Source organism: Spodoptera frugiperda, chromosome 3, assembly GCF_023101765.2.
Source record: "Spodoptera frugiperda isolate SF20-4 chromosome 3, AGI-APGP_CSIRO_Sfru_2.0, whole genome shotgun sequence".
NCBI lineage: Eukaryota > Metazoa > Arthropoda > Insecta > Lepidoptera > Noctuidae > Spodoptera > Spodoptera frugiperda.
The window spans coordinates 7,325,437-7,341,348 of record NC_064214.1 but is presented as its reverse complement, the minus strand read 5'-3'; the positions used below and the strand labels follow the sequence as shown (position 1 = coordinate 7,341,348).

Sequence of the window (15,912 nt, the reverse complement as noted above, 5' to 3'; positions counted from 1 at the left end):
TTATTTTTGTTCAAATTTAAAAGTCGACGCGTTCAGTCGTTTCCTTATTTGGATCCATGACATTGAAATAAAAAAAAAAACATTTTAGATAAGGTGTCCATGTCCATAGTAAATTAAAAGGACTATTGCGAAACATTTTAATTAAGTTGTTAGCATTGTAATTTTACAACGAAATGTCCATTTCAGACTTAAAAATTGTGACTGTATTGTAAGTCTAAAGTCAAAGTATTTATTTGTGAAACATAGGGTACATTATAAATTGTAGGGTATGCTGCTATACATGAATAGATCCTGCTATGTTTTGCTTCGGAAAACGTACAAAATTCGTCTGTCTAGTGCCTTACGAAATATAATGTATATTGTTGTTGGTTGCAGGTAAAACTCTGTTAGCACAAACGATAGCGCAATGCCTGGACGTGCCGTTCGCGATCTGCGACTGTACGACGCTCACACAGGCCGGTTACGTCGGCGAGGACATCGAGAGTGTCATCGCCAAACTGCTGCAGGACGCCAATTTCAAGTGAGTTAAAAACATACATAAAAAAAATACAGAGATTTTATTATAACTTTCGTGAGACATACTGATTAATTATTATGTTATCGGAGCGGCGATAGTCGCGCTGCTACAATCACTCAGTAGCAGTGCGACAATTGCCGCGTCGTGTGTCGCGGAATGCTGCTCATGAATATGAGCCTTTACCATGGCTTGAAACTTGTCGAATTAAGCCGATAACATAATAATTAAGTTACAGAGATTTGTAAAATCCCATACATCTGGTTAAACTAGTAAAATTTATAACTATTTTGAGAAGGGAAGAAAATTTGTCTGTCGTTGTCGGGTGAAATCTCAATGTGTTTGCAATTGAGCTTACTATCACAGTCTTTCAAATATATAAACTTACTCTTGGTAAATCGGTTTTAAGTTTACGAATGAAGTGTTTTCTAATTACAGCGTGGAGCGAGCACAGACGGGTATCGTGTTCTTAGACGAGGTGGACAAAATCGGTGCCGTGCCGGGCATACACCAGCTTAGGGATGTTGGAGGTGAGCTAATGATGCTTTATCAATCATTGTATTTCATTTTTTAAGAAAATTTAATAACTATAGTGCTCTATTATTAGAACCAAAACAGGATATTTACCTGTTTTCCTTGCGCTTTCAACAGTGCCGAAATATAGGAAACTCATAAAAATAGAAAAACATGATAATAATAAATATCCCGTTTTGAGTTCTAATTAACACTATTGTGTTAGTGACCATGTCAGTTTAAAAACTTATATAACTATAAGGAATCCCTCTATTGAGCTACTGCTGTTGAGCTCGCGTTCTGTAGAATAAAACTAAAGATTTCCAGGATAAAAAGTATCCTATTTTATGCCCAGGATAATAAGGTTTCAATTATACCAAGTTTCATTGAAATCGAACCGTTAGTTTTCACGTGATGCCTGAACATATAGACAGACAGACAAAAAATAATTTAATCACATATTTGGGTTTGGTATCGATTCAGTAACACCCCCTGCTATTTATTCATTCAATATTTTCAATGTACAGAATTGACCCTTCTACAGATTTATTATAATATGAATGAATGAATGAATGAATGAATGAGTGAATGAGAGTGTTATAAACGTAAGAGTAGACAAATATAATCAGAAAGCTCCGAACTGCTAAGCTATCGGGGAGTTATACGTGTTATTGTGAGTCAACCATAAAAGATAGACATTTGCTGTCGTGGTATATTTTTTAAACAATTTAAGGAGAACATTTTCGTCATACATGATTTCTGTGTAGCTTTAACCATTAAAGCTGCACACGCGACGGAAGCTTAAAAAATGGAGTAAGTTCTCCTGTTTTCGCAACATTTCCCTTCACTGCTCTGCTCCTATTGATCGTAGCGTGATGAAAAGTATACTATAACCTGAACCAGGAGTATGAAGAACAATTGTACCAAGTTTCGTTGAAATCTGTCGAGTGGTGGCTTTTTTATTTATAACCGATTGACATGAAACAAACACTAAATGTAAATTGAAGCATACCACAATATATTCGTGAAAACCGCATCCAACTCGGATCAGCCGTTTCTGAGATTAGCGCGCATAGACACACAGACAAACAGACAAAAAAAAAGTTAATTACATTTTTGGGTTCGACATCGACATAACAATAACCCCTGCTTTTTTTTTATTTTTATTTTCAATGTACAGACAGCACTTTTCTACGATTTTATTATATGTATAGATAATGCTGTTGATGATATGCAGTTCCAGAACTTAGATAGTGGTTTGAACTTCTAGATTGTAGTTTATTTGAGTCGAGTGTTATAGAAGTTTATCAAATTGTATTAGAACCTTTTACATTCCAAACAAAGCAACTAAGTTTTTTACGTGTTTGATTCTATACCTCTAAGACAGACATTATATAGTTGTATGGTAATGTCCCAGGCGAGGGCGTGCAGCAGGGCATGCTGAAGATGCTGGAGGGCGCGGTGGTGTCGGTGCCGGAGCGGAACTCGCGCAAGCTGCGCGGGGACGCCGTGCAGGTCGACACCACCAACATACTCTTCGTCGCCAGCGGGGCCTACAACGGACTCGACAGGTACTACTGTGTATTTTATAATTTTATCGACGGTTAAAAGGAAATGGGGTATAAACGCCAAAAATGTCATCGCAGAACCATGAAAGTAAGCGCATTCGAAAGAGCGCAAAATTTTGCGTAGGATAGCATAATAACTCATTTTTGACCAAAATGTCGGTTATACCCTATTTCCTTTTAACCGTCGCTATTGTTAAACAAATTCAATCAAGCAATTATTCTACATTTTATAATACGAGTATACTCGATCAATTTTAAGTTACACTGGGTCCCTTAATTGTTAGTTGCGCTCGTAACGCCATTGCGTAACTAACATGTATTAATAACATGATATTTGTGTTACAATAAAAACAAAACTTGTAAAATTGTGAGCTTTAATAAAAATAATGAAGCTACGTTGTAAGACTAAGCTTACCAAAATAGATATGTTGGGTCTTCTCATTATATTTTCTCATGTTGAATTATTTACCCCTCCAGACTGGTGCAGCGGCGCAACAACGAGAAGTACCTGGGGTTCGGCGCGTGGGACCCGCGGTCGGGGCGGCGCGCGGCGCTGGCGGCCGCGGCCAGCGACGCCAGCCCGCTCGACTCCGCGCGCGCTGAGAACGACGAGCGGGACGCCTGGCTGCGCAAGGTGCAGGCCCGGGACCTCATCGACTTCGGGATGATACCGGTGGGTTGCGGCTTGAGGATATGTTCCTTGTTTGTTGATCGTGTACTTTGTGTACTTTGCCAGATTAAACGTTATTTTGCTTAAAACAAGCCTGTAAAAGACAAATCTAAGTGAAGTACATAATACAGAAAAAAAGGTGTCACACCAGTGATCAAATTACGTACTACAAATCCTTACATTAAAACAAGCAATTTGTCAACTCGTAAATAATCGCGTATCACATCGGAATTAGTAACAAATCACAATTCCATTAATTTAATTCTAATTTTGTCATTTATTCTATTCTACAGGAATTCGTCGGAAGATTCCCAGTTTTAGTACCTTTCCATAGTCTCAATCAAGATCTGCTCGTACGGATACTAAAAGAACCTAAAAATGCTATGGTAAGTTGAAATTTCCTACTTGAATTATGGGACTTCCTTAAAAAAATACATACTATTATCTCCTGGGCAAACCGGTTGGAGATCGCAGTTTCAACAATCCGACGATTTGCTGCCCAGTCTGTTGTATGTACAATCCCTTAAGGTCGGTGAGTACGACGCGGATCAGTGGACGCAGCTGCATGAGTTTCTATACAAGACAAACTAAAATCCGTTGCGCCCGATACGGGCCTGTGGACGCGTACCTTTAACCGGTACTCTAACCACACCCACGTGTAGAATAGCGGTGACAAACATATTCTACTAATTGTTTGTTTAATTTCCAGGTATCTCAATACAAACTGCTGTTCGCGATGGACAAGTGCGAGCTGACGTTCAGTGACGAGGCGCTGAAGGCCGTCGCGGCGCTCGCCATGGAGCGGAAGACTGGGGCCCGTGGGCTTAGAGCCATCATGGTATGTCATTTACCAATATCATTAATTAATACAAATTTTTAATGTTGGTCATTGGATTAAGAGCTCCGTTTGAGCTCGAAAATAGTCGGACAAACTCGATACACATGGGCGCTACTCGGTAGAAAAGAAAAAATCTGCATAACGTGAAGATTTTCTAATTTTTTTAAACGTTGCTTCACACTAGGATGTTGTCCTGTGTTGTCTGGTGCGTTTACAAACATACACATCACACCTAAGCCCAGAATAACAATTTGTGAATCACAAAAACAATTGTTCTGTGCGGGAATCAAACCCGCTACACGTTGCACGGCCAGTTACCCTGCCACCCCGTTAACCGTGCAGTCAAAGTGTAATCTAGTAGACCGCTTAACCTCTAGTCTGTAGGTATATGAGACACAATAGAAACCATATTGTGTCTTGCATATATCTGTGTTCCGACATACAACGGGTTAATGTACAAAAATATGCTAATAAGACTGTACTCATCGAAATGTTAATTACACGAAACATTGAAAATCACATTATCATGAAGAATTGTTATTAATAGCACAGAAATGTACAGAAATTAAGTAAGTCATCAACAATAACTACAATAAGTTTAATGACCCTTAAAATAAATTATACAAAATACATACTAAATGTGTAACACTATTTATACAAGAAAGTATATTGACCTAAGGTACGTGTTGACGACGTGACAGTGGTTAGATATTTAAATTAAAGCAATCACGTCTCGGGTCGATTTCACGAGACGAATTAATTTGACACTTTTTTTTCGCTATCTGCAAACAGCCGTTTTATTGCTAACTGGCGGTCTATAACGTTTACTGTAATGGAGATATGTATGCAAATATAAATCACGGTGCGTACATCGACTTATAAGTGACAAAAAATCAAGATCAAGGTAACACGAATGAGTTACCTGGGAAGACGAATGAAATTCTTAGTACACGAATGAAGTCTGCATGACACTAATGATTTTGGGTAACCGAACCACATAATTATTGATTATGTAAGTAAATTTTCAGGTGTGAAGTGAGAAACAAAACAAGAATATGTACTTTTATTAAGCATTTAATCAAATCAATTAAAAGTTTGACATTATAAAATACAAAACAAATATCAAAAAAACACGATTAATGTAACAATTTTTTTTTGTGATCAACGAATTATTAGTAACAAACTTTTTTTTCATATAAAATAATAAATTTCTCGTATATAGATTCTACCTAACTACTTTTCCTTAATAAATCAGTCATTTTTGATAGGCTATCTCCTAATGTTAAATCTGTACCACCGCTTAACTGAGAGCATTCCTGAGGCAGCTGCGCGGTGCGGGAGGGCCGACTGTTGTCACAAGTTGACGTATCAGTGAGCTCTCACGTACTACGTCCCGCACTGCGCAGCTACCTCAGGGACGGTCTCAGACAAGCGGTCGGGCTATAGTTTTTGGTTTCTTATTCAATCTTATTGTTTATAAATTCTTGGATTATTATCAGTCTTAATAAATCAGTCTTGATCATGGTTAAAGTTTTAATCACTTATTCTTCTCTTTTTTCATTTCTATTCTTTTTCTGTAATATTCTCAAAAGACCCTTCATTAATAAAGCGGAGGAAAGCCTCTTCATGCCCACCGGATACCTTCTGTTGGGTTTTTATAAATTTCTGATTTGTCCAGTCAAATTTAACATCTGCAAGTCTTTTTACATTTTCTTTCTTTCTCGATTTTCTAATTTTACGTGTTCCGGAAGTTGACGGATTATTGTTTGGATTATAATACTGGATGGATACATCGCTCAACACTGTTATTCGTTTGCTTGGTGGAATAATTTTTATATTTTGGATAACTGATTCGATGGCACTCTTATAGATTTTATGTGACTGCAAATGTTTATTCTCATGTTCGCAGATTTTATCGCTACACAGAAAGCAGCTTAGTTTTCTAAATTCAAGAAATTCGGATCCAGAGTTCCAGACCACTTGGTGAACTAACATAGTTCCCTTGAAAGGCAAAATATCCTTAGGAAGAAGCAATTCTTTTTCCATAATTTCATGCTCCTCTACTACTCTTATCTCAACATTTTTAACATTTTCGCGAACAACTGCAAGGAATGTTGAGAAATCCCCGACGTCACGCCCACATTTTACTTGAAGATCAGCTGTCCGTTTAACCACAGCTCCTATGCCATCAGGGGCGCCTTTACCATGACCACTTTCTTGGTAATTCCATGTAACTAACTTCAAAGACGGGAAAGTATCGCGGAGCCGAGTTATTACGTAAAATATGTGTTTATTTCGGTATTGGCTTGTTGGACTATCTGTTAAAATGTGCGCGGTGGTGACAAAGGGACATTTTTCGAACACAAATTCTAACGCTTTCTGTAAGTGTGCCCAGACTACAGGGGAATCATGCCTTGTGCATTCGCTGACCGTGCATAAGCAGTAGTGAACAGTCTCCTTTCCTTCCTTAAGATAAGCCACCACGGTATGGAGAGACACTTGTCCACGGCTACCCCCAAAATGTAGACTCTGCACCTCTTTAGCAAATTTGTAACTGTAATTTTCGGAAAAGTCCATGTGGAGAATTGTTTCGTCATGATTAAGGGATTGTTTCAACAGAGTAACAGTTTGGTATTGATTGAGGATGTTCATTGCATGATTGAGGAATTTCGGCAGGAAATGCTCTAGTTTCAATATCAGGTCTTTGGGCTTTATTTTCCTTGTAAATTTTTTGACTATATTTATTTCTTTGGAGCCCACTTTCTTTTTATCTCTACACCATTCATGGTACTCAATTTCTTTCTGATTATTAAATTCTTAGTACGGTATAACTCTATTTTTACAAATTTCACATTCTCTACCAACGCACTTTGTATTGTATTTGTCGCAACAAAGAACTTGCAGCATGTCCTGATAATTCTTTATGTCAACAATTTTATTTTTCTTTAAAGCGATAATCATCAGATCTATATTTGTATGTGTCGTATATGCACATGTTTCCCTGTCATCTCGTGGCAATTCGACCCAAAATGGGCGTAGCCTTGTAAACGTTACATAACTAATCAGTATATTAGGATTGTCTTCAAGAAATTTTTTATGCAAATTTTTAATAGAATCAAGCAGATACCGTTTTTGTTTCACTATTCCGTTTCTTTTGACATATTCTTTCTTTCCTGCGCCAACGCGACTGTTAATGTCATCTTCATAAAATTGTTTAATTAAATCTTGAACGCTATCACTGCCGTGCTTTATCTTCTGTTGAAATTTGTCTTTTAGAATCTTTTTACGAAGCTCTAGTCTAGATTTACGTTTTATATTGCCAACAGGCTTTGAAATAACTTGTTCGAGTGTTGTTTCTTTGGCAGTATCATGGCAACTCGATGTATAAATAGGCCTACTCAAGTCAGTAGGTAATGCAATATTTTCTGCAAAACCAGTATTGGCCTGATTTTCTTTAATTTTATTTAATTTCTTTGTTAAAATTTTACAGCGGTTTTGGTACTTCTTAATTAATAAGGTCATTTCTTTTTTTTTCCATCGCATGTTTTAACTTTAAAGCTTTAATTTTACTTTGGAATGTCGTTTTCTTACTTTCCTTATCAATCTCTCCTTTTTTTTAATTTTCTCCACGCAGTGGATCAGGTAACTCTTTAACATTCATTTTTCCGTGATCTTCGAGCGCTTCAGAAATAGTAATTTCTTGTATCTTCCGTTCTTTTGCTTTCTTTTCCAGGTATCGCTTCGAATTTTCTCTCCAACGTTTTCTTTGTGCTCTTCGATCTCTTGGAGACATTTGGTTAATATTTTTTACTTTATTCTCGCTTTTCCTCTTTAAGTAAGCTTCCTTTTTTTTGGCCCTTTCAATGGCATATTTTTCGGGATCGTTTTTTATTCGTTTATATTTTTCCCTTCTTGCAATCCGTCTCCTTTCTAATTCCTCTTCATTTTTCTTAGATTTTTCTTTCGCCATTTTAAACCTAAAACAATTTACCGTATACTATAAAAACCATTTAATAATCTTAACAAAACTTCCGATCCAGATTTCCAGCCACCGTAGGCGCAGGCTTGCGGACGGCGAGCAATGGGTAGCTCACCGTCCGGTTGTCTGGTAACAATCCGAACCAAGCTCAGTCGTCGACGGCGCGCACTGTTCCCGCGCGCCTCAAGGAGTTTTAAGTGTGGGAGAGCCATGCTTCGGCACGAATGGGCCGGCTCGACCGGAGTGATACCACGGCCTCACAGAAAACCGACGTGAAACAACGCTTGCGTTGTGTTTCGTTGTGTGAGTGACGTTACCGGAGGCCCAATTCCCCCTTCCCAATCTTCCCCATCCCCGATTCCCGAACAACAACCCTTAAATTCCTAACTCCCAAAAAGCCGGCAACGCACTTGTAACGCCTCTGGTGTTTCAAGTGTCCATGGGCGGCGGCGATTGCTTACCATCAGGTAATACGTCTGCTCGATTACCGGCTTGTTTCATAAAAAAAAAAAAAAAAGTTGTCAGCAACTGTAGTGACCCTGATGAAGGGTCGAAGCCTGCTGGGGCCCAGTACGAATGGCATGGAAGGAACGGGGTAGTCTTTAGTCAGTAAAATTCTGACACTGTTTCCCGCTCTGCCCAAGGGCGGGATTCGTCATTTGATGATTTTTACCTACCATAAAAAAAACCCTCCTTTTCGGAGTGAAGTAATAAACCGCTTCATTCGTGTCGAATGGAATTTCATTAGTGTTACTCAAAAAACGTACACGAATGAAGTGACATGAATGAAATTTTCAACAAAAAATCTAATTTATTGCGTCATAGAATATTCTAGACGCTATTAGAAGGCCACAAAATATCCCGCTTATTTGTTACTTATCTACGTGCATGATAAACAATTCATTATTCAAACACTTACTACCACACTATTATAAACACGAATGATTACATTTTTGTATTAAGCACAGAAACAGAGTAAAATTGTGATTTCTTACCAGAATAATAAAGCGCGCGTCTGCTCTTGTCGAACGTTTGCGTGCCACTGGGGCCCCTTTACGCGGCGTAGGAGTGGGGATGGCAGTAACGCACAGCCTTTGTTTATTACGGGAACTTTTGTTTAGTCGACACAAATGATTGAAAATTTTTATAGTTAAATAAAACACAGAGAAATCGTGTTATATTTTAAATTAATTTAAAACTATTTAGCGTAACATGAAGTTATGGTTATAAAGTGTAACCAAAATAAAAAAATATACAATTTCGCAGAGTAATATTTTGTATATTTAAAGTTTTGTTGAAAAAGTAGGAAAAGAACCGGTGACACAAATGAAAAAATAGGTAGTTTCTTTTAATTATCTCGATTATTAAATATAATAGTTCAAGATTTCCAACTGTACAATATTAAAATGTTACGTATGCATCCCATTAAATAGATATGACGTGTGTTTCAACAATATTATAGGAGTTATTTCATAAACCCACTTTTTACGGCCGGTTTGAAATTGACCCTCACCCTAATCAAAAATGTGACTTTTTTTTTCCTTTTATTTAAGTATTAGAATCTTAAACGACAAAATAAAAAAAATACGTATCTAATACGTATTAAAATAAAGTTTACATTGTATATCTTGTGCACCTCTGCCTACCCTTTGAGGATAAAAGACGTGACGTTGTGTTAAAATAAAGTTAATACAATTGTTGGAAAGGAAACGAAATACTGCGTAATTGATAAGACGGTGGTTTTTATTAAGGTAATAATAATATTTCAACATTGAAAATTACAACTTGTTTGAGATATAAAGAGGTAATTTTATTTAATTGATTTGTTTCCGATAAAATTTAAGTGTTATGTAATTAGGTTAGTTTAATTTAGATACTGTTTATTATGTTTTCATTTTCGTTATTGCGTTATCTTCATAGCGGAATGTGAAACATGAACAATTTCACACAACAGTATTAAAAACATCACGTTTAAACAGTTTTTTAAATTGAAATTTCATCATAATAATTATTTTAACACGAAATTATTTTGATACAGTAATATGATTCAATATTATTTAATTTCCAAGTTCGTTCTCGTCATCTAGTATGATTTATGTTTTGTTTTCTACAAATGTGTTTGTGGATAGGAAATTCAGCTTCCACTTTGTCGTATCTCGTATCTGTTTTTAAGGTCATAGGAGGATTAATAGGCAATAATTTGATATTTATCAAATTCCAGTGACTTTGTGATGATATCCTCACCATTACTTCAAAGTCAAAGTCAAAGCGTTTATTTCAATTAATCCTAAATTAGACACTTTTGAAACGTCAAAGTGCCTGACGGACAACTGTCCGTGAGTGAAGCTAGGCGCTCGTTCCAAAGTGTTGCTTCGAATGAAGAAGAACGAGCAAGAAACTCCATCGTTACTCTTCATTTAAATGGAAGTCGTTACTTAAGGTACTGTAATAAAACATTGTCTTTACATTTGTAGGAGAACCTGCTCCTGGAGGTGATGTTCGAGATCCCGGGGTCGGACATAGCGTCGGTGCACATCCACGAGGGCTGCGTGTCGCGCGCCGAGCCGCCGCAGACGGCGCGCCGCCGCGACCACGCCGAGCCGCGCGCCGCCGCCCGGGACCTCGACGACTGGCCCTCGGTGCGCCTGCATAACTGTACGTAGATAGCGTAGCTAGCGCATAGCTCTAGTCTCACCCCTATGTATGTACTTAGCTGTGATTACCTTGATAAATGTCCCTTTGTGCCTACGTCTTACCTAATTTACTTCGTTGTACAGGTGCGCCTGCATAACTGTACGTAGATAGCGTAGCTAGCGTACATACAGTAAAACGGGGTGAATAGGGACAGAAGAGGGGTGAATAGATACTATGAAGAATTTCCCTATACCTATTCACCTCTCTTCTGTCCCTATTCACCTCTCGATCCCTATTCACCCCGTTTTACGGTACTTAGCTCTAGTCTCACCCCTATGTATGTACTTAGCTGTGATCACCTTGATAAATGTTCCTTTGTTCCTACGTCTTACCTAATTTACTTCGTTGTACAGGTGCGCCTGCATAACTGTACGTAGATAGCGTAGCTAGCGTACATACAGTAAAACGGGGTGAATAGGGATCGATTGAATGGGGACAGAAGAGGAGTGAATAGATACTATGAACAATTTCCCTATACCTATTCACCTCTCTTCTGTCCCTATTCACTTCTCGATTCCTATTCACCCCGTTTTACGGTACTTAGCTCTAGTCTCACCCCTATGTATGTACTTAGCTGTGATCACCTTGATAAATGTTCCTTTGTGCTCAAGTCTTACCTAGCTTTCTTCGTTGTACAGTCGGTCAAATCATTTAATGTGCAAGTAAGTAAATTAAGACCAATTTTAGTATGTCCTAAGTCCCTGTGGTTGCTTTATTATATGTAGTTAGGTAATAAAACCTATCTATTCCACGATGTAACTACAATCATGGGTCTTGAAATTCTCGAATGTCTCGATAAGTATGTGTTATCTTGAAAGTATGTATGTAGTCTTTGTGTATTTTTAGTTTAGATAGATTAGTTAGTGCTAATTTTAATTATCGCTCTTCTAACTTACATTCGTAGTAACATAATATGGGAATGAAAAGTTTTTGAAATAAAATATCATTTATTTGAATTATTTTTCAGAATGTCGTTTCCACGGCGGTCTGGCCAAGATCGCAAAATGGGTGTTCTATGTGATATTTTGTTAGTTTTCTTTTTATTTTATTTTTTATCAAGTTTACACGAAGTTTTGGCCAGTATAGTTAGACAGCGAATTATAGATTTTTTGTATTTAAACTTATTGTTTTAGTTTAATATTAATAGTAGTACATAATATTTGCTAGTGTAGCGATGATAGTATTTAGCAATGTTTGACATTATTCTATAACAAACAAATTTATTATTGTTTACAGAGGCTCAAGGCTACAGTTACGCAACCATCTGTCACTCATTCGTGTGTGCTGTGAGCGGTAACAAGTATGGTGGTTACAAACGAACGGACGTCAAGTGTTTAGTTAGTGAAGCCGACTGTACTTCACTCTAGCGGCTCACGACAACCGAGGTAAGAACTGTTTGTTACTGAAGTAGACACCGCACCGCTGTGCGGTATATTAGTGTTGAAAAATATAAAAAAAAATGCAACGTTTTGATTTAGTGCTTTTTTGTGAAATTGTGCGTTGTGACGTTCGGGAGTCCTGTTTTATAAGACTTAGTATTCCTAACATCATTCCTGTTTGTAGGTTTGATTGACACTCCATTCTCGGATTGCCTTTTTTCTGTTATCACGGCATCCGTAATGGCAGTGTCCTCCATTGTTAAGTCCGCATGTCGTAGTGATTATACTTGTATTAGCAATTTGCCCAACTCAGTGTTACATACAAATGTAGATTTATCGATGTATCCTATATCAGCATTTGAATCGAACGGCCAAGTTAATAGTATATGGAACTACTGTTTTAGCGATAAGTTAACTGTAGTAAATTAGGACTCCTGAGTAAGCTTAGTTCCAGCTAGCATTTCATGAAAAATGTGATGGTTTGAACTAAAAGTTTTCTGCGTGATTTATTTAAAATCTTTTCGATTCTATCCTAAATTCAAAAAGATAGAAAACTTTTTGTTTGAACCTAAAATTAGACCTTATGGGTCCTTACTGTTAGTTCCTTACGTTAGTTTATGTTGGAAATAAATGTTGTATTGTCAACGACCACCATACAACATACTCTTGTGATGTAAATTACTGTAAATAATAAATGATAATGATTAATAGAAAAGAAACTGTTATAATTAAGGTTTATTAAAATTAAAATAGGGTTCATTATTGTACATCCCAGATAAGTTGTAAGTACGAAAAGTCACACGCAGATGTTGTTAGTATAAAATAGATATTTTTTATTTCGGCCGGCAACACTGAGAAGGAATGACGTTTTGACATTTTGTTAATTATTATACATAATTATTTTTTTATTTATAAATGGATCGTTGTGGTGTGATTATAGTAAGTGTGAATATTTTTTTGTTAAAAAACCTCCAAAAAATTGTGTCTAATATAATTCTGGACTTGTGATAGGATAAATTTTATGGCATGTTGATATAATCACATTGCAACTCGAGTAAAATAGTATAAGCCTATTTTCAATTTAAAATATAAAGAAAACCAAATACTGATTGTTTTATTTCTATTCTTTATTTTCATCACAGACAACCTTTACCTTATATTACCTTTAACAACTTAGTTAGGTTAGACAGTATTACGTATTATCACACAAACTCTTCTACTTTTTATATTACTAGCGGACCCAACAGACGTTGTCCTGTCTACACGTCTTTAATTAGATTTTTTTTTAATAAGCTAAAACATTCTGGACCTTTTTGATGAAAATTATTATGTTATGACAATATCTAACGTCATTAATATTTGACACTGCGATGGTAGCGCCGTCTGTCGGATCCAATGTAAAACATTCCAAAATCAACAACTACTAATAAATTAAAAATTAAATAAAAAACATTGTCCAGCGGACAAAATTGTGAATCTAAACCATTCTCAGATCCCCTTGAACACACACAAAAAAATTCATCAAAATCGGTCCCGTCGTTTAAGAGAAGTTCAGTGACATACACACGCACAGAAGAATTATATATATAAAGATATACTTGACATAAATAGATCGGTATCTTACAGGAACACACATTTCGTTCGAGTACTTAAAATGAGAAATATTTACTTAATTTAAACTTATACTACATAGTTCCTATTCTTATCAATCTCTTTGTAGCTCTCAGTTTTAACAATATCTAACAGAATATCGACTACTCTATATACTTCTTCGTAACTCGTGTACAAAGCGGTTGGTGTCACACGGATCACGTTGGGGTCCCTAAAGTCCGGAACAATACCTCTTTTCTTCATTGCAATACTGATTCTGTAACCCTCATCATGTTCCAAGCACACATGACCGCCTCTCTTGTTGTCCTCCCGCAAATTGCCAATAGTGAACCCGTAATCTGATAGTTTCTTCTCAATAAGGTACATCAAGTAACCCGTTATGTGTAAAGACTTCTTCCTCATATTCGATACTCCTGCTTCATTGATCACCTTCAAAGCTCCTTCCAAAGACGCCATTGATAACACGTTAGGTGTTCCAATCTGCCATCCGTTCGCATCTTGTTGGTGATCAAACTCCTGTCTCAATAGGAACTGTGTTTCAGGCTTGTTTCCATACCATCCAGCTAGACCTGGTAACCTTTTAAAATGTCTCCTGTTGACGTATATGGCTGCAGAAGATCCAGGGCCTCCGTTCAAATATTTATAAGTGCACCAGATTGCAAAGTCAGCGTCTATTTCCTTCAAATTGATCTCTACAGCTCCAACACCGTGACAAAGATCCCATCCAATAAGAATACCTCTTTCTTTAGCTGCTTTAGTTATTTTGACCATGTCTAGTACCTGAGCGCTTCTATAGTACACAGTAGGCAGGAAGATCAGCGCCACATCCTCTGTCATGGCGTTTATAATGTCATCTTCGTCCATGAACTTTCCTTTACTTTTCACAACCTTAACTGCATCTTTAGGATCGTAACCTTGCAATCTTACTTGGCTGTCTACTGCATACCGGTCTGTAGGGAAGTTGATGTCGTCCACCAATATCTTGTATTTGTCCTTTGTAGGTTTGTAAAACGTACTTATTCCTTGATGTATGTTGATTGTAGTTCCTCCAAAGATTGAGATTTCATCAGGATCAGCTCCGACTATGGGAGCCATGAGTTTCGCTAAGTATTTAGAATACAAATAATATTTGTTGTCGTCGACTGTCCATATTTTGATACCTTCCTCTTTCCATTTTTCCATGACTTCTAAGACACATTCTTCGGCGTCCTTTGTGGCCAGACCCAAGGAGTTACCGCACATGTAAATGCTGTCTTTCTTGAGGAAAAATCGCTGTCTGAAGTGTCCCATGGGGTCATTGTTGTCCAATGATTTTGGGTATTCAGCATCATCTTGGTATGGCAGGTCCATTGTAACTTGCTTTGACTTGGGAAATATTTTCTTGATGTGAATACAGGCTTTGCCTTTATGATCCTCACTCGAATTCGAATACACAACCGTCTACTCGCTGAATCTTCTACTTATTGAAATATGTCAATCAAATTATTTACTTTTAAGGGTCAAGCCCACGTAATTAACCAATGTGTAATGCTATGTGGGAAATACTAGAAGGTATTTAAATACTCGAAACCTTTTATTGTTTTGTAAGTACTATCGATAAGCTATCACTGAGTCAACGGAAGGTATAATAATCCTGTAGTTATGCGAATATTTAAGGAGCAATGTTCGCGGATAGGGTGACCAACATTTTAGTGAAAGACAATTTCAAATTATTCTTCATTATATGATATTTCTTGCTTAAACTGAATATTTTATCATCGTTTGTTATGTGTTTTATCCCTTTTTATGGAAATAATTAACTTAGGTATGTCAAAGACTAATGCCATTAATTAATTATTTAATTAAATAGGGGATTTCCTTTATCATAACTAGTACTCATAGTATATTGGAAAGTTTAGAGATTACTAAATACAGTAAAATGGATTCATGAGTACTAAATTATCAAGAAGGAATATTTTTATTTGTGTGTGTTAAAAATCTTTACAATATGATTCATGAACAAATGTAATAAAGTGGTTATGAGGCATGTTGTGAACAACGCTGCGTTTTTTCGTTGTGTCAGTGAGGTTACCGGAGGCCCATCTTCCCAATCCCCTATTCCCCAACAACCCTTAAATTCTTAACCTTCGACCGGCCGGCAACGCAC

General features: G+C 37.0%; 2 protein-coding genes and 1 long non-coding RNA gene across 11 annotated transcripts in view; 1 reads left to right on the top strand and 2 right to left on the bottom strand.

Annotated features, from left to right (window-relative positions):
• LOC126912822 (uncharacterized) overlaps positions 1 to 9,083 on the bottom strand; it is a 57,470-nt gene extending 48,387 nt beyond the window's left edge. Inside the window, exon 1 of the long non-coding RNA XR_007707470.1 lies at positions 8,322 to 9,083. This is a non-coding gene — a long non-coding RNA (uncharacterized LOC126912822). The remainder of the gene's footprint in view (positions 1 to 8,321) is intronic.
• Positions 1 to 15,912, top strand: part of LOC118274145 (ATP-dependent Clp protease ATP-binding subunit clpX-like, mitochondrial) — a 298,109-nt gene that overhangs the window by 23,074 nt on the left and 259,123 nt on the right. The window contains exons 6-15 of one of the 9 annotated variants that reach the window (XR_007707451.1): positions 376 to 520; positions 953 to 1,044; positions 2,445 to 2,598; positions 3,073 to 3,268; positions 3,559 to 3,651; positions 3,975 to 4,103; positions 10,557 to 10,721; positions 11,130 to 11,145; positions 11,744 to 11,803; positions 12,013 to 13,258. Coding sequence is in view for 6 of the 9 variants with exons in the window: in XM_035591539.2 (XP_035447432.1) it covers positions 376 to 520; positions 953 to 1,044; positions 2,445 to 2,598; positions 3,073 to 3,268; positions 3,559 to 3,651; positions 3,975 to 4,103; positions 10,557 to 10,721; positions 11,744 to 11,797 (1,028 nt within the window). In the remaining 3 variants the exon portion in view is untranslated. Of the gene's footprint in view, positions 1 to 375; positions 521 to 952; positions 1,045 to 2,444; positions 2,599 to 3,072; positions 3,269 to 3,558; positions 3,652 to 3,974; positions 4,104 to 10,556; positions 10,738 to 10,859; positions 10,876 to 11,129; positions 11,146 to 11,743; positions 11,804 to 12,012; positions 13,259 to 15,912 lie in introns of those variants that run through there. The other 8 variants (XR_007707450.1, XR_004783458.2, XM_035591539.2 and 5 more) reach the window with 8 other exon arrangements.
• LOC118274147 (kynureninase) lies at positions 13,748 to 15,319 on the bottom strand. The gene has a single exon (XM_035591546.2). It carries the CDS (start codon positions 15,114 to 15,116, stop codon positions 13,836 to 13,838), a length of 1,281 nt encoding a protein of 426 aa, XP_035447439.2. The 5' UTR covers positions 15,117 to 15,319; the 3' UTR covers positions 13,748 to 13,835.

Excerpts from the sequence above, each read along its gene's own strand:
- LOC118274147 (XM_035591546.2), bottom strand. The coding sequence starts at position 15,116 with ATGGACCTGCCATACCAAGATGATGCTGAATACCCAAAATCATTGGAC.